Consider the following 13,399-nt stretch of genomic DNA (forward strand, 5'->3'; position numbering starts at 1 on the left):
ATTACTCTTACTCAAATAAAATCTCTCTTCCTTTTTATTTGTTCGAAGGAAAAAAAAGAAAAAATAAATCAAAGAACGCGATCGATCAATCGAAACGTAATTAATATGTCAATAACGGAAGCACATTTCGTTATATCCCGTCAACATTTAAAGTAGTGCAAAATTATAATATGAAAGAAAATGCGTTAATAAGAATAAAAATATCGAACGTTACGTTTGCAAAGAAATTTTATTAAAATATGTATCTAAATGAAAGATGCTTCATCTTCATCTTCGATAATAACTGCCCAGAAAAGTTTAAATTTTCAGATAAACGTGACATAGCCTATGTAGAAAATTGTTGTTAAATTTATCCGTAGAAATATTTAAGTAATCGAGGCACATAAATGCTTAGTTGTCCTCCACAATGTCCGACATTGAGACGTCAAATTAGGGAAGAAGGTACTTTCTTTATCTCTAACTCGATATTGAACGTACGTGAATAAGATTTAAAAAAGTAAATGAATACAAATAAAAATAAAAATATTTCGTAGTTAAAAAATCAGGTTGGACAGATGAATATATGCGAAACATCATCGATGTCCAGAGAGTGGACATCACAGAGGATTGGGATCGAAAGGTGAAACCGGATCCACGTAAAAGAATTCGTAAAGTACCGTTAGATCCTTCTAAACGAGTAACCAGAGAGCCAGCGATAGAATATGACGATCGATATAAGGAAAAACCTAAACGAAAAGAATATCCCGATAAAATAGTTCAAAATTCTATACGTATCACTGATGTCAAAGAAGTTATCGATAAGGATGAAATTCCTTTGGCTTCATTGAAACAAGAAACTATTTATTATACCGAAGAAAAGGAAATCGCACGTGTAGCTCCGTTAGTTAAAAAAGTTAGCCCTGAAGTATCGAGACCAGGAATACCGAAAGAAAGAAGAGTTGAAAGACCGATCGAAGAACGGGTTTATGACGAAGAACAGGTGAAAGATACTGCGGCAATTCAATACAGAATCGATTCTGAAGAAATCGATGACAGTTCTCGGATACCTGTTGATAGCAAAATAACAGTAAAGGATCAAGAAAAACCTAGAATCGCGGATGATAAGATCAAAATTAAACGTAGAGACGATTCTCCAGATAGTTATTACAAATATACACCTAAGGAACTTTCAACCGATTGGCCGCGCGATGGTTGTGACGAAGCTTGTCTCGCAAGAGTATTAAAAGGCAAGAATTAAGGAATCCTTTAGATATAATTTGTAGATACCTAATTTCTAAATATCATTTTTTTTTTTCTTTTTTTTTTTTTTCTTTCTTCAACTTTCAGAACGTGCTGAAAGATTGTTGGAAGAAAAGAAGAAGGATGATCGTTACTTGACGACAGGACTAAGTTATTTCGACGATGTTTGTACCTGTTCTCTTAGTTGTATGATACATACTTTGAAAAAAGATCGTTTCGTGCGTGGTATATTAACGTCCGCAATTTTATTCTCCCTTGGTATAAAACTATGTTCGGAATTATATGGCTGGTACTTACCCAATCGCACTTGACAAAACTTGGCTAATTTTTACGAAGGAATGAAAGAACAAAATCAAAAAAAAAACGAAAAGAAAGAAAAAAGACAAATGTCAATTTCTACTTTAGGAAGCTTAAATTTAATAAAAATAAATATAATCATATTTGTTTAATATTTCGCAATTCTTTGTTTTAAAAGTATTCTAATTGTACAAAGCAAAACTACTGTAATCGATAACGCACAACCAACAAAGACATAAGGGATGACCAAGTGAAAACGAAAAAGATCTTCTCGAACGATCTTTTCTTTGGGAAGATTAACTCTAAAGGAAATGTCGTTTTCCCAATCGATAGTATTATTATGAGTTTTAACGCTTCTAGATCTTCTATTATGTCCTGCTGGACAATTCAAAACACAATCCTCTCCTTCTAAACAACCCGTTACCTTAACAGTTAAAAATATCTCGTCGTTCTCTCTCATATTTTCAAACATGAAAGCTTGGAAGATCAGATAAGTTTCCAAAGGCGATATCCGATACTGTTCTCTCGAACAAATCTTTCGAACATCCGGATTCAAGCATCCATTGGTATCCAAGATCCATAAACTGTTCATTATTTTCTTTTGTTGTTTCTTTTCTATATAATGAACCGTCAATTCACCGATCCTCGAATATTGCCAGCCTGGAAATAAAATTTTATCGATCTCTATAACGCGTATCGCATTAATTTTGTATTAAAGATCATTTTTACCGTTTCCATCTCGTACGAGAACACGCAATAATACTTCTTCTCCCAAGATAACGGTATCTCCGGACTGTATTCTAGTGTCAAACACTTTTTCGGAATGAAATGTCTTTCGAAACAATCCGACATCGATCTCCAAAGTATTTTGAGAACCACCAGTAACAACGCGGGGCACCATTCTTGCCGATCTAAAATGCGAGAGCAAACGTATGTAATTTATTATGGCATAGACGAGACGTTACGTTAATTGTCTTACGTATCGAGAGTTTTCACTCTGATTTGTTTCGTGCGAGAGACAGTCTTTTCTTGTACTTTGCACCGCAAGGTGATCTTCGTATCGTCTTTCAATCTGAGACCCGGTATCAGTGGAAATCTCAAATCGAGACAATAGAATCTTTCGGTTTCCGTTGAACATGCAACAACGCCGCAATGCCGAAATCGTTCTTTTTCTAGGTTGATCGTATACTCGTCTTTCACCCTTGTAACTTTACATACCTCGTTTTCTACGTTATCTATCACAGGCGATTCCTTCGCCGTAGTCGTTTTTACGGATGCTCTAAAAAAAACAAAGTTGTCAGATAATCGTTACGAGAGGAATATCATTCAAACCATTATTCCAATATCATACTTAAAAAATACATCATCGTCCGTATCGCGACAAGATATTTCTTCTACTTGGATGTCATTCCCTTGCGATAACGACTTATCGGCACTACTTATGCTTTCGGTCGTACTCGAGTGAACCCGTTGAGATCTGACTTGCAAATGAGAAGATGGTCGCCGATAATAATATCGACCTTCTCGTCCATTGACTCCAAATGGAAGCTCTTCGTTGTTCTCCACAGTTGAATCGATCGTTAGAGAAAACGACGTGTTCTTCGATGCTTCGTCTATTTCCTTCATTCGAGCGATATTCGTCTCTTCGGACGGTACATAATGATTCACCACACCGGAGTCGTTATATTTTCGAGAGAAATTAATCAATACTGTATCTTGCGGCTCTAGAGAAGTCGCATGATCGAACGAGATCGTTAATAGGGTCAGCAACAAGTAGTTACGCGCCTACGATATTAAACAAAAAAAATCGTAGAATAATTAGAATTCTTAAGATTGATAAATGATGAAAGGACAAATAAACGTCTTCGTTCGAAATGATAATCAACTATAAATTTCCCACCTGTCCTATTCGCGTCGATAAGATTTTCTCTGCGCTAACATGTAATAATCTCGAATGGTGGAAGCACCGTGTCATTTTCGTAAGATCGACTACAAAAGACTGGCAAACTTGTAGAGTTTGATGAACGCTTTTAAAGGTTCTCCTTTTATTCAAGTGATACCTTTGTCACATTGTTCGGTATGTGGATTTACGGGGACACCAACGATGTCCATTATTAGGTACACACGATCTTTCGTGATTCGACTGATGAAGGAGTACTTAGCATAAAACATCATCCGTATCCTCGATTTTAACGCCGCGTCTGCCATTAACGTCGATATCGATTGCTCTGTATGCGTTCGTCCGTGTATTCTTGTATAAGCCTGCGGTATTATATTCCAAACAATTTGGGTCAAAGAATTTCTTTTAAAAGAAGGATTACACGAAACGCATATGTACGAATTACGAATGATTTCTAATTGCGTTTCTTGTCCTTTAAATTTATCCTAAACTCATTGCCGAAAAAAAACTTTTAACTAAATTACGATCGTCCTTTAGAAAGGAATAATTAGAATAACAAAATGATAGAATTTATTTGAATTTTAAACGCATGATAAAAAATGTTAATTTTGATGCGATAAAAAGAAAAAAAGCGAATAAAAAAAAATGCTCCAGGTGAGGCTCGAACTCACAACCCCGGCATTGCTCACGAACACTGTCTTATAAGTACCGTGCGCTAACCAATTGCGCCACTGGAGCAGTTGGTAAGATGATCGCTAAAATAATCTTTCAGTAGTAAATTCGTTAAATCTAAAAATAAAATCATTAGATCGTATATTATTTTTGTTTATTTATAATTAATCATGGCGTTTACTGTTTTTAAACAAAAATCCGTCGAAATAATATTAAAAACTCACATATATATAGATATCGTTACTATAACAGAAAATTTATTGTTTCTTTAACCAAAATCATAAAAGATTTTTATCCAAAAGATCAAAATCATAAAACTCTTATCGTACATACATATTCGCAATCATTTCATTTAAGTATATATTAATAACTCGTAAATCAACGACCAACGATTAAATATACGTATATTGTAGATCTTAAAGTGGCATAATATCTAAAAACAATACATATCAAAGGTGAGATAAAGAAAATGGCTTGACATTTTTCAAGGTTTATCAAGCAAATCGATTTAAGATTCCTTACGTACATATTACTTTGCAATAGTAAAAATTACTTTGTGAAAATATTTCGAATTTTTATGTCCTACGATACTGATCATAATTGCAAGTAATATCGAGCTAATGGCTGCTTAAATACACTTTAACTGTTTATACAAGTTTAACTACAAACAAAAAATACGAAGTTTCTACAATTAACAAACACTTTGAAATTAATCTAACCTGGCATATGGTTTTTTCTTGCTTTTGTCAAATGTATCACTATTTTTACTACATAAAAAAATTTTTATCATATACTAATTCAATTGTCAGATAACGCACGAAAAATACGTAATGTTTATACATCGATACAATAGATACGTAATGTATCCCTTTGTACTTGTAGTTCATAATCTGTCCATACCTGTCGCTGAACTCATATACGTTATGAGCAAAAAATGATAAACAACTTTAAAAGATCACTTTCCTGAAATATATTTTGCTCTTTACACGTATATTAAACGAACCTATCTTTTTCGTTGAATAAAATGCATTCCGCGCCAAAAAAGCAAGATCGGCAACTTAATTTAAAAAAAAAAAAGTCATCTTGAAACAATATTAAATAAATAAACCGAAATCCTATCTAATATAATGAATTCTAACTTCAAATCAATAGCATTATAAAATAAAAACATTAGAATGTTTGAATTAGTGATAACAAGGCATCGATTCGCATGTCACTGCATATACATATATGTATATATATACATATGTACTTCGTCGACATACAACGTATATACGTATAAAATAAATTGGTAATATTTTGAACTTAAAAAATAACCTATAAAAACTGTACTCTTTTTCACAATTCCATCTTGTATAATGATGATAACTTTGTTTTGACTTATTTATTCTTGTGCCATATATATATATATATATATATATATATATATATATATATATATATACACATATATATGTACATATATCCAGCCGTGTTTTGAAACTATTACTAATGAGGTGAATCAATTGAATAAATTATTGATATTATAATGATAATAAATAAAAATATACGACAAACATTGAAAATTTGTAAAATCGAAAAATCCAATATTTTCACAAATAATGTTGGCAATAAAAAGATAGGTTGACAAGACTGATCTGCTCGAGTTTGTCGACTGCTAATTATGTTTTGACAAGTACACGTAGCTGTTACCTAAGTATTATCAAAACTCATATTTATGTTTTTTAATGCGAAGAGAAATTCACGTAGAAATTCTGATATTGTGAAAAAAAAGGATATCGAAAAAACGTCCCAAACAAAATGTTATTACAAGGCTCACCTAATGGTTCTTCATTCGACTACGTCAAGTAACTTTGTTAATAATTTTAAATAGTTATTTTTTTCATACTTGAAAACAGTGTAACATTGATAATTTTATCATTTTTTTTTTCGATAGATATAAGTTAATCATTTGATTTGTTTATTTACGTTATATTTCATATTAATCTTTTTAAGTTATTCTTTTATAACAGAATTTTATTTGTTGATGGCAGTCAAGGTTTTTATATTATTCATATCTATTAAGAATAAATATAATTTTTGATACAATAATACCCTTTATCTAGCAATGATCCTTAATGAAATATTAATCTATTTTAGATATGAAGAAGAATGAGTTGGTTTGATGCTACAGGATTTGCCAATTTGGCAAAATCTGCTCTCAAAGAAGCTCAGAAAACTATAGATAAAGCTTTAGATATTAAAGATGAAGAGGAGAAGGTAATTCAAACTCATACAGATGAACCATCAGACTTTTTTGCAACTTGGGAATTAAAAAGCGACGAAGAAAACAATTCACAAACTAAAGTATTGAATCAAAAACAACAGAATACTAGCAGTATATGGGGAAGTTTCACAGGATCATTTTTTGAAATTCCTAAATTTGGAGATAAAAGTACATCAAGTAATATTAAACATTCCAGATCATTACAAAGTACATCTATAGAAAATGTAGAGAAATGTCAGCTTACTCCATCGACGTCTCTTCCTGGAAACTTAACTAGCGAAGAAGTTTCTGTTCTTTTGAAAGAGAGTGAAGAGTCACCTACAAATATTTCAAAAATACCATGTGAAAAACCTAATGTTAATGCATCAAAGAAATCTACAAATGAAATTCTGTTAGAATCTAGTAAACAAGATGAAAAGTATTCGTCAGAAAATACGAATACTATTAAAGTTGAAATACATGAAACACAAAAGGATATTAATACGGTAAAATGTAATGTGATAGAAAATGACATTACTCAAAATTTAGACGATGTTGTTAATAAAAAAGATAATAAAAAAAATATCAGAGAAAATGAAGTGGAAGAACAGAAAAAAGAAGTTAATCAAGAAGAATCGAATGCATGTAATACATTAAATAGAATATCTATCATTTCTTCTGATAGTGATAAAAAGAGTTTAGAAAGTGTAGAAATTCTTGGTTCTCAATCAAACACAGATTGTACTACAACTCCAGAATCTGATGCTAATTCGGTTAGTGATTCGATAGGTCCATGTGCTGTAGGTCTTAAAGTGAATTCAGAATCAGTAGAAATATTACCAGATAGTCTGGTAACATCTCCAAGTTCTGTAGAAATTCTAGGAGAATGGAAAAGTGATAGTAGTCCTTATTTATCGCCTATAGAACAAAAACATTCTGAATCGTCCTCTATATTAGATAGGGATGATTCTACTACCCCTTGTGGAGACAATATTAATATGTGGGGAGATGAAGGTAATATTATCCAAAAAGACGTTTCATCTTCTAATATATCTCCATATTTATCTATGGAGAAAAATAAAACAGATCCTAATAATACTAGTAGTACATCATTACACGATAATTCTGTCACTTCTCAAACAAGTAATAGTTTATCTGTCATAGACAGTAATAAAGCTTCACCAGAAAGTGTTGAAATAATACCAGATGTTGATGAATTGGATGAATTAAGTTTAGCTGAAGATTCTTATACCTCTGCATCTGAAAGTACTGTGATGACTATTATGGAAACATTTCAACAATATGATCAAACAAAACAAAAGCTGGAGTTTACTGGTATGAATGTTAAAATGCATGAATCTTATCAGGAAGGCAAACAAGTTTTACTAAAATCTTCTATGGAATCACAATTAAATACAAGTCTTGATTCTTTAAAAGAAAAACACAATTTACATTTACCATTAGAACCTATTACAACTCAACCAATTCATAAATCAGAACATCTAGAGTCTGTAAGCAAAATAATGGAAGTAGATCCATTTAGTCAATTAACGATAGAACCGCCAGAACTTGAAGGTGACAATGAAAATGAACAGTTGCAAAGAACAGAATCAGTTGAATGTAATGATCAAGTTTTAATTTTAACAGATTCTAGTTGCGAAGGAACGCTGATTGAAAGTAGCTCTGAAGATAATGCAACATTAGTTTCTTCTGCTGCTACTAAAGCTGTTGAAACCCATTTAACTACTAGCTCCTATGTAAAAACAATGTTAGCAGATGCAATGGTAGAAAAGCATGAAATTATAGATGTACAGACTCACTCTACAGATGCGCCACGTGAAAATTCACCAATCTCTTCAGAAAGGTGTGTGTGTGTATCTCTTTTATAACATTCATATATTTCGTATATATCTCAACATTGTATTTTCTAGTTTTAGTCGTTCTGATTTGGTAAAAATTGGATCTGATCAAACTAGTGGACATACCAGCGGAGATGAACTAGAAACTACAACATCGAGTGATATTGAAGTAATATCCAGGTATGCAGAACGTTTCATAATAATCGTGAAATTATTTAACTTCAATGGCAATGTATCAAAAATACCTTTTATTTAGTCCTAATGGAGATTCAAGTTCTACTCAGTCAAGGCAAAGTCCAGCTAAATTACAGATATCCAAAGGAAATGATCTGTTGACAAAAACTTTGAAGACAAGAGGTCATTCCAGAGAACTTAGTGAAATTAGTATAGGCTCAGATGAAACCAATTTAGAAATAGAAAAATTATTAAAACGTATACAAGAATTAACTGAAGTATTAGAAGCGCGAGAATCGAAATTGATTGATGTTAGCAGAATAAATATGGAATTACACGAGCAAAACAATAGTTTAAGGAAGTAAGTATCAGTTTCAAGTATGTTCAAAGAATATATACTTAATAATAGCTAAACAAAGGATTGTTTCATTGCTAAAAAGAACATCATTCATGCTTCCAATTTCAGACAATTGGATAGTTTTGAAAAACGTGCAGAACAAAGTCAAAACTTAAATCAAATCACAGACGAGTATACGCAACGTTTGTCAGCTTTGGAAAGAAAATTTCAGCAAGCTATAAGAGAAAGAGATACTTTACGAAAAAATCTAGAACAATTGAAGCAAGAAGCAGCAACACGGTTGTCCTCCCAAGAAATGTCTAGTATCAATGCAGAAAAGGATGAAATTATTAAAGAGCTTAGAGAAGAAGGAGAGAAACTTAGTAAGCAACAATTATTGCATAGCAATATAATAAAAAAATTGAGAGTTAAAGAAAAAGAAAATGATGCTCTTATCAAACATCAAAAGTATGTATGTGTAAAATAACATTATTTTACACTATTATAGATCATAAGTTAGATTATGATATATATTATAATTCAGTTTATAGTCTCTATTTAAATTTCCTCGACACAATTGCAGAGAACTTATTGAAGAACAAAATTCAGAATTGGAAAGATTAAAACGATCGTTACATGCAAAGGAAGAAGTCGAACGAACACAAATAGAAGCTGTGCATACGTTGACAGCAAAAACAAAGAAACAAGAAAAGGAAATTTTAACTTTACAAGAAAAATTAGATAATGCATTGCACAAAATGGATGCTTACAAAAAAAGTTTAGAAGCTGCAAAATTGTTAGTATACAGTTACGATTTTTATTCTTGTTATTTTTAATAATAGGCATTTCATATTTAATGTCTATATGTCAGTTTCTATTCTATAGGGACTTAACAGAAACAAAGAAGAATTTAATAGATGCAGAACAGGAACTCAAACAAGCTGTAGACAATGCCAGTGAATCGTGTCAACTTTCTGCACAAGTAGAAGAGCTCAAAATTAAGCTGCGCCAAACGGAAGAAGCAAATGTTAAGTTAGTTGTATCTTGTTATTACTCAATTTTAAACCATCGTTTAAATATGCATATATGCGTACCCGTATATTTCTATCTATAAAAATATATATATATATATGTATATTTTTTTTAATAATATAGGAAAGAAGAGTTCCTTAAACATGTGAATAATACCTTATTGAAAAGATTAGCAGATGCAGAAGCAAGAAGTGAAGAATTATCTGAATCTATTTCAACAGCTACAAAACCATTATTAAGGCAATTGGAACAAATTCAAGCAAACTTGTTACACAAAACAAATATTTACATGAAACAGGAAAAAGTACTTAATGAAAATAATGCTGAGTTACAAACAAAATTAGAAAATATACTAGAAATATATCGTGGTTTGAACGAAGAAAATATAAAACTCAAAGCTAAAATATCTCATTTAGAATCAAAAATGAATGCTAAAAATGTAGAGAAAGAACGATTGGAAGAGCAAAATAAAAAATTAATAGAAGAAAATAAAACTCTTGCAGAAGAAAGTTTACGGTAGGAGATTATTACGGAAATAAGAAATGGTAAGAGAAAAAGTCTTCAATAGTTTTAATATATTTTTTATGCAGTCATCAGCAAAGTGTGGAAATGCTTCAACAGTCTCATTCAAATCAGATCACTGATCTCAAAAGAGAGATAAATGCATTAGAAAATAAAGTAGCTATTGAACGTGCAGCTACAGATGCAGAAAAAAGAAAAAATCATGCTATATTAGAACAACAACAAAATATCGACGACGAACTTAGACTTAGCCCTACTCTTAGTATTGAGAGAGACTCTGTGAGTAGTGCAAGTAGCGTATGGCCAGCTGTATGTATATTGAGATTCTTATTTAATTGTAGTTAGAAGATTTAATACTTTCATGTCACAATGAATAAATGTTTTCATATTGTAACGTTTCCAGTTCAGCGATTCAGTATTTGATAATGGATCAGGAAGGTTCCCTGCAGTTTATGGCAATCTTAGAGCAGGATCCAATAGTACATCTGTGTTCGAAAACTTACAAGCACAATTAAAGCAGCGAGATGGTATGCGAAATATTCGTTTTTTATATCTTTATGAATAATATATTTATATGTATACTTTTAATCTCTAGGTGAAATACAACAACTTCAATGGGAATTATCACGACGTAACATTGAAAGAGATGCGCTTAATGCAGAATTATCTGTATTAACTTTAAAAGTGGAAGATTTAAGCAATAAAATTATAGAAATACAAGCTTTAAATGAAAATCTAAATGAAATACAGACTAGATATGACGCTCTATTGCAAATGTATGGAGAAAAAGTGGAAGAAAATCAAGAGCTACGATTAGATCTTGAAGACGTCAAGGATATGTATAAAAGTCAAATTGATCACCTTCTTAAAAGGGATACTTAATCAAAAATGTTTTTGAATAATATATATATATATATATATATATATATATATATATATATATATAGACACACACGTACATACATAACTGTGCTGCCCAGATAGATTTAAACAGAAAAGAGAAATTGTATTTAATATGCCTTATACACTTACATTGAGTGTATTGAAACCTATGCAATTTAAATAATTTCTCAATTTCTAGATGTTTGCATACCAAAAGATATTTTAAGATAAAAATGTGCAAATAATACTGGACAGCAACGAAATATATAAATATACAATTAAGAAACTGAATAACAGTAGTTATTAATAACATATATAAAAAAATATAGGAAAATCATTTTATAAGAATCAATGAAAGTCTCTTCTTAAAGAGTCGATCATAGATTATGAAATTTAATAACAGAAGTTTTTGTCATATATTGTCTATAATCCTCCCATAGCTGTTATTTGACGCACTTATTACATGATAGAAATTTTCATTTATTATTATTAATTTTTATTCGCATATGTGTATTAAATGTATATTTATATGTATGTACATGATATTGTCTCTATTTGAAAAAAAGAGAATAGAGGAATGAGGACATGGGAATATATTATGTTTGAATATTATAGTGTACAATTTGAATTACAATGAAATTTATTCAAACTCATATTCGTCTGTCCTACCTTCTGTTACCATACTGATTACAATGAAATTTTATTGCATAATCAAATTTGGAATTGCATTAGTGTACAAACATAAAACTAAATATACTTCATTATATAATGACATTATTTCTCATATACCTGAAACTATTATATTTTACTAATATTTTTTTTAATTAATCTGTGACACCCCCCTCTCCCTCCCGAGAAATTTATAATGGTAAGCAATCAAAAATTCTTGTAGAAAACTAATATAATTATAGTATAATCTTGGTTGATACAGCATTATTCGATTCTACAAAATAAACGCACTATTGTTTTAACAAACATTTTTATTATAAGCAAGAAGAGATCATAATTTGCTTTCAATTTTATTATTACAAATATTCGATAGTTTAAACGTATGAAATAAAAAAAAATATTTTTAATGTATAGAACATAACATAAATTCTCAAGAAAATTCGTTAAGCTTCTAGAGAATAGATCTTTTAAAACGCACTGATAATATAGAAATTTGGGTGTAAAAACAATTTTGAAGATTTTTTCTATTTGGTATTGATGAGATTTTAATACGTGAAAATACATATAATAAAAACTATTTTATCCCTTATTATTGAATACCCATATAACAGAATTAATTGAAACTGATAATCTATAAAAGTAAAGTTATTACAAATTGTCTCTACCCAAAGTAATATTAAAGATATTTTCAAAATAAAATATATATTTAAAAATGCACAAAATATTAATGAAAGATAGCAAAATAGAAGAGTAGTGTTTTTGAATAGCTTGATGTTATTTTTTTGAAATTATACTTATATTGTGTTTCTAATATTCCACAATTTCTTAAGAGAAATTAATGCATAATAATATCAAATATTATTTTCTGGTATTGCACTTCTATTATTTATTGTATATTGGGCATTCATTTTTGAAGGGAAAAAATAGAATCAAACTTTTCCTTTTTGTTTCTTAAATAATTATAACTATTTGTAAAAATATATGAAGATCTTTTAAATAATTCTTTTAAATTGAATTTCATCGTGGAACAAAATATTAACAACCCTCCTGTGCTATAAAAATAAATAAAACTTCATATTTTTGTTATTAATTAATAATTGTAAAAATAAAATCACTGATCAATATACAACATCGTGTGTGTAGGAGGATTAAAATTTTATTAAATAAAAGATATTTATGTTATGTGAAAATGATTGAGAGTTCATAACTGAATAGATTGTAACACTAATATTGCATTTAAATAAAATTGCAATGCCATGTATACCACAGAACGTGTGACAGGATAAACGTCAAAGAATAAAATCTCCAAGTTTTATCTGAAATAAGACTCTTCACAAAAATTTATAATCATTGTACAGAAATATAAAATATTTTAGTATTTAATGGTTTATTTAATGATCAATAATTTCTGCACTCTGGGTAGTTAATTCTGTTCCTCTGTATATCAGATATAACAAAATTATCAATAACTTATTGGATTTTTACAATAGTGATCAATTGGAAAAAATATATTCACACATACTATTGCCAATGGGAAATAATGAACGAAAAAAATTTGATTCTTTTAATTT

The 13,399-nt window shown here is 30.1% G+C and overlaps 3 protein-coding genes and 1 non-coding gene across 11 annotated transcripts; 2 read left to right on the top strand and 2 right to left on the bottom strand.

Annotated features, from left to right (window-relative positions):
* Positions 1 to 1,698, top strand: LOC122632876. The gene is made up of 3 exons (XM_043820152.1): positions 1 to 441; positions 534 to 1,226; positions 1,327 to 1,698. The coding sequence occupies exons 1-3, from the start codon at positions 387 to 389 to the stop codon at positions 1,548 to 1,550; spliced, it is 972 nt and encodes a 323-aa protein (XP_043676087.1). The 5' UTR covers positions 1 to 386; the 3' UTR covers positions 1,551 to 1,698.
* LOC122632875 lies at positions 1,629 to 4,895 on the bottom strand. Of its 4 annotated transcripts, none has more exons than XM_043820147.1 (6): positions 4,828 to 4,894; positions 3,437 to 3,798; positions 2,888 to 3,321; positions 2,516 to 2,815; positions 2,266 to 2,447; positions 1,629 to 2,220 (listed from the first exon to the last, which is right to left on the bottom strand). In XM_043820147.1, the coding sequence occupies exons 2-6, from the start codon at positions 3,509 to 3,511 to the stop codon at positions 1,685 to 1,687; spliced, it is 1,527 nt and encodes a 508-aa protein (XP_043676082.1). In that variant the 5' UTR covers positions 3,512 to 3,798; positions 4,828 to 4,894; the 3' UTR covers positions 1,629 to 1,684. The 4 variants fall into 4 exon arrangements, with proteins under 4 accessions (XP_043676082.1, XP_043676083.1, XP_043676085.1 ...); XM_043820148.1 differs by lacking the exon at positions 4,828 to 4,894 and adding an exon at positions 4,108 to 4,253; XM_043820150.1 differs by lacking the exon at positions 3,437 to 3,798 and having other exon boundaries at positions 4,828 to 4,895.
* Trnai-uau lies at positions 4,083 to 4,174 on the bottom strand. The gene is given in 2 exon segments: positions 4,083 to 4,118; positions 4,137 to 4,174. It is a non-coding gene; the product is annotated as a tRNA-Ile (tRNA).
* A 770-nt stretch (positions 4,896 to 5,665) lies between the features above and the next one.
* LOC122633197 (TATA element modulatory factor-like) lies at positions 5,666 to 11,931 on the top strand. 5 transcript variants are annotated; one of them, XM_043820836.1, is made up of 12 exons: positions 5,670 to 5,955; positions 6,248 to 7,928; positions 8,001 to 8,217; positions 8,285 to 8,392; positions 8,469 to 8,747; positions 8,853 to 9,191; positions 9,307 to 9,519; positions 9,609 to 9,755; positions 9,879 to 10,271; positions 10,346 to 10,586; positions 10,681 to 10,804; positions 10,873 to 11,931. In XM_043820836.1, exons 2-12 carry the CDS (start codon positions 6,260 to 6,262, stop codon positions 11,157 to 11,159), a joined length of 4,017 nt encoding a protein of 1,338 aa, XP_043676771.1. In that variant the 5' UTR covers positions 5,670 to 5,955; positions 6,248 to 6,259; the 3' UTR covers positions 11,160 to 11,931. The 5 variants fall into 5 exon arrangements, with proteins under 5 accessions (XP_043676770.1, XP_043676769.1, XP_043676771.1 ...); XM_043820837.1 differs by having other exon boundaries at positions 5,672 to 5,955; positions 6,248 to 7,367; positions 7,518 to 8,217; XM_043820835.1 differs by having other exon boundaries at positions 5,666 to 5,955; positions 6,248 to 8,217; positions 10,346 to 10,556.
* Positions 11,932 to 13,399: the final 1,468 nt, after the last annotated feature.

Source organism: Vespula pensylvanica, chromosome 11, assembly GCF_014466175.1.
Source record: "Vespula pensylvanica isolate Volc-1 chromosome 11, ASM1446617v1, whole genome shotgun sequence".
In the NCBI taxonomy this organism is placed as follows: Eukaryota; Metazoa; Arthropoda; class Insecta; order Hymenoptera; family Vespidae; genus Vespula; species Vespula pensylvanica.

Bases quoted from the DNA above. Each gene is read 5' to 3' on its own strand.
- LOC122633197 (XM_043820833.1), top strand. From the start codon at position 6,260: ATGAGTTGGTTTGATGCTACAGGATTTGCCAATTTGGCAAAATCTGCT. The intron at 9,192-9,306 runs GTATGTATGTGT...ACACAATTGCAG, and splicing joins GCTCTTATCAAACATCAAAA to AGAACTTATTGAAGAACAAA. The intron at 9,520-9,608 runs GTTAGTATACAG...TCTATTCTATAG, and splicing joins AGTTTAGAAGCTGCAAAATT to GGACTTAACAGAAACAAAGA.
- LOC122632876 (XM_043820152.1), top strand. From the start codon at position 387: ATGCTTAGTTGTCCTCCACAATGTCCGACATTGAGACGTCAAATTAGG. The intron at 442-533 runs GTACTTTCTTTA...AATATTTCGTAG, and splicing joins ACGTCAAATTAGGGAAGAAG to TTAAAAAATCAGGTTGGACA. The intron at 1,227-1,326 runs GCAAGAATTAAG...TTCAACTTTCAG, and splicing joins TCTCGCAAGAGTATTAAAAG to AACGTGCTGAAAGATTGTTG.
- LOC122632875 (XM_043820147.1), bottom strand. From the start codon at position 3,511: ATGACACGGTGCTTCCACCATTCGAGATTATTACATGTTAGCGCAGAG. The intron at 3,322-3,436 runs GTGGGAAATTTA...TTAATATCGTAG, and splicing joins TATCGACGCGAATAGGACAG to GCGCGTAACTACTTGTTGCT. The intron at 2,221-2,265 runs GTAAAAATGATC...TACGCGTTATAG, and splicing joins TCTCGTACGAGATGGAAACG to AGATCGATAAAATTTTATTT.